This window comes from Pseudophryne corroboree, chromosome 6 (genome assembly GCF_028390025.1).
Source record: "Pseudophryne corroboree isolate aPseCor3 chromosome 6, aPseCor3.hap2, whole genome shotgun sequence".
Classification (NCBI taxonomy): domain Eukaryota; kingdom Metazoa; phylum Chordata; class Amphibia; order Anura; family Myobatrachidae; genus Pseudophryne; species Pseudophryne corroboree.
Window position 1 is genome coordinate 19,980,896 of NC_086449.1, and position 1,971 is coordinate 19,982,866.

The following is a 1,971-nucleotide window of genomic DNA, read 5'->3' on the forward strand; positions in this document are numbered from 1 at the left end:
CTGAATAAGGGGTGGTAGTCATGTGACCGCCGGTCGGCTGACCGACAGTCACATGACCTCCTCCGTGAGCCCGACGGCTCACTATCCCGATGGTCGGCATGCCGACCAACAGGGACTATTTCCACTCTTGGGTGTCCACGACACCCATAGAGTGGGAATAGAACCAGTGGCGACCGCAGGTCGCCACCGAGCCCGCAGCGTGGTGAGCGCAGCGAGCCCGCAAGGGGCTTGCTGCACTCGCCCCTCCCCGCCGGGATCCCGGCGTCGGTATGCTGCCAGGATCCCGGCGTCGGTAAGGTGACCGGCGGTCAGGAGACCGCCAGTCACCCGTACTACACCCCTGAATAAGGCCCTGTCAGTCAATATGTAATTTGTTGATGACAAACAGAACTTTTTGAAATGTACATTTGACATTTTTTACTGATCTTTTTGTTACCTGTAATAAGTTACATAATAATATTAGAAAAATGAGACCCAAATTGATTATTGCAAAATATAATATTTATGTACTGTTATTGTTATAGTCCTTATTCTTTAATAAATTTACTATAATGGCTCTAATTTCCTTACTCCTCAAGCTGTAAATGAATGGATTAAACAAGGGAGTTAGTACAATGTACAAAAGGGAGATAAACTTGTTTACAGTCAAAGATCGTCCGCTAGCTGGAACCAAGTAAATAGTGATCAAGGTTCCATAGAATACAGTCACAACGGAGAGGTGGGAGCTGCAAGTGGAGAAGGTTTTCTTTCTACCAGTGGTTGAGGAGATCCCTAGAATAGTTATGAATACACAGATGTAACTAATAAAAATTAAGATAAATGGAATGACGATTATTGGGATAGCAAGAATAAAGAACGTCAGCTGTAGGGCATGAGCATAAGAACATGTCAGTTCAATAAAAGGTACAGCATCACAGAAAAAATGGTCAATGACGTTGGATCCACAGAACTCAAGTTGACACAGAAAGTTAAGAGTAATCTGAGTGAGCAGAAAGCCAAAGGCCCAGCAATATATTACCAGGAATTGTTGTAGTTTGATGTTCATGATGGTGGTATAATGCAGAGGGTGGCATATGGCCAGGTATCGGTCATATGACATGACTGCGAGGAGATGACATTCTGTACACCCTGTAACACAATAGATATAAGTCTGTGTTATACAACCTATGATAGAGATGGTGGCTCCTTCCAACCATATGACACGTAGCATGTTAGGAATGATAATAGTCAAGACCACAATTTCACTGCATGACAATTGCTGGAGGAAGAAATACATGGGAGAATGAAGCTGCTGCCTGGTGGACACCAATACGATGATCATAGAATTTATCATGAGTGTCAATATGTAAATAATCAGTATCATTAGAAATAAAACGATGGCATTGTAACCCTTTATTTGTGGAAATCCCAGTAGTAAGAATTCATGGACTGCTGTGTAGTTCTCCAAAATCATTCTGCGTGCTTTTGAAAACTAATAATTTAGAAGTCATTTAGAAACTAATATATTCAGTGTAGGATATGATATTAATGTCACATACTTGGGACATGTTTGCTCTCATTTCCTCCAAGTGATTGATTTCTTTACTGTTGACTTCATATATAATACATGAAGCGTATTTCTGTTTGTATGGCTGAAAAACACACATACTCAGGATATGATCAATGACTGTGAGCAAATTATTACAGCAGGAGCAGCATCTGCAAACTAGAAGCTCCCCTGGATGGGCAGGGATGCAGAATGTTCCCCTCACCCCAGAATACACCCCACCCAAATCTACATCTTTCTGGACACATTACATCTGCTCAGTGGTGCAAGCAGAAATTTTTTCTTTGTGGTAATGATAGTAAAAATGGGTGTGGTAATATGGCATTAGGGGGCATGGTCACACAAATTTAGGGGAGTGGCTAGATGATAATAGGGGCATGGCCACTTTATGCAACACACCCTAATGCCCCTTACATGTTATGCCA

General features: G+C 42.2%; 1 protein-coding gene across 1 annotated transcript; it reads right to left on the reverse strand.

Moving 5' to 3' along the window:
- Positions 1-502: 502 nt before the first annotated feature.
- LOC134934105 (olfactory receptor 10A3-like) lies at positions 503-1,453 on the reverse strand. Its single transcript, XM_063929611.1, has one exon. The coding sequence runs from the start codon at positions 1,451-1,453 to the stop codon at positions 503-505; it is 951 nt and encodes a 316-aa protein (XP_063785681.1).
- Between the last annotated feature and the right edge of the window lie 518 nt (positions 1,454-1,971).

Coding starts and splice junctions, on each gene's coding strand:
- LOC134934105 (XM_063929611.1), bottom strand. CDS start 1,453: ATGATTTTGGAGAACTACACAGCAGTCCATGAATTCTTACTACTGGGA.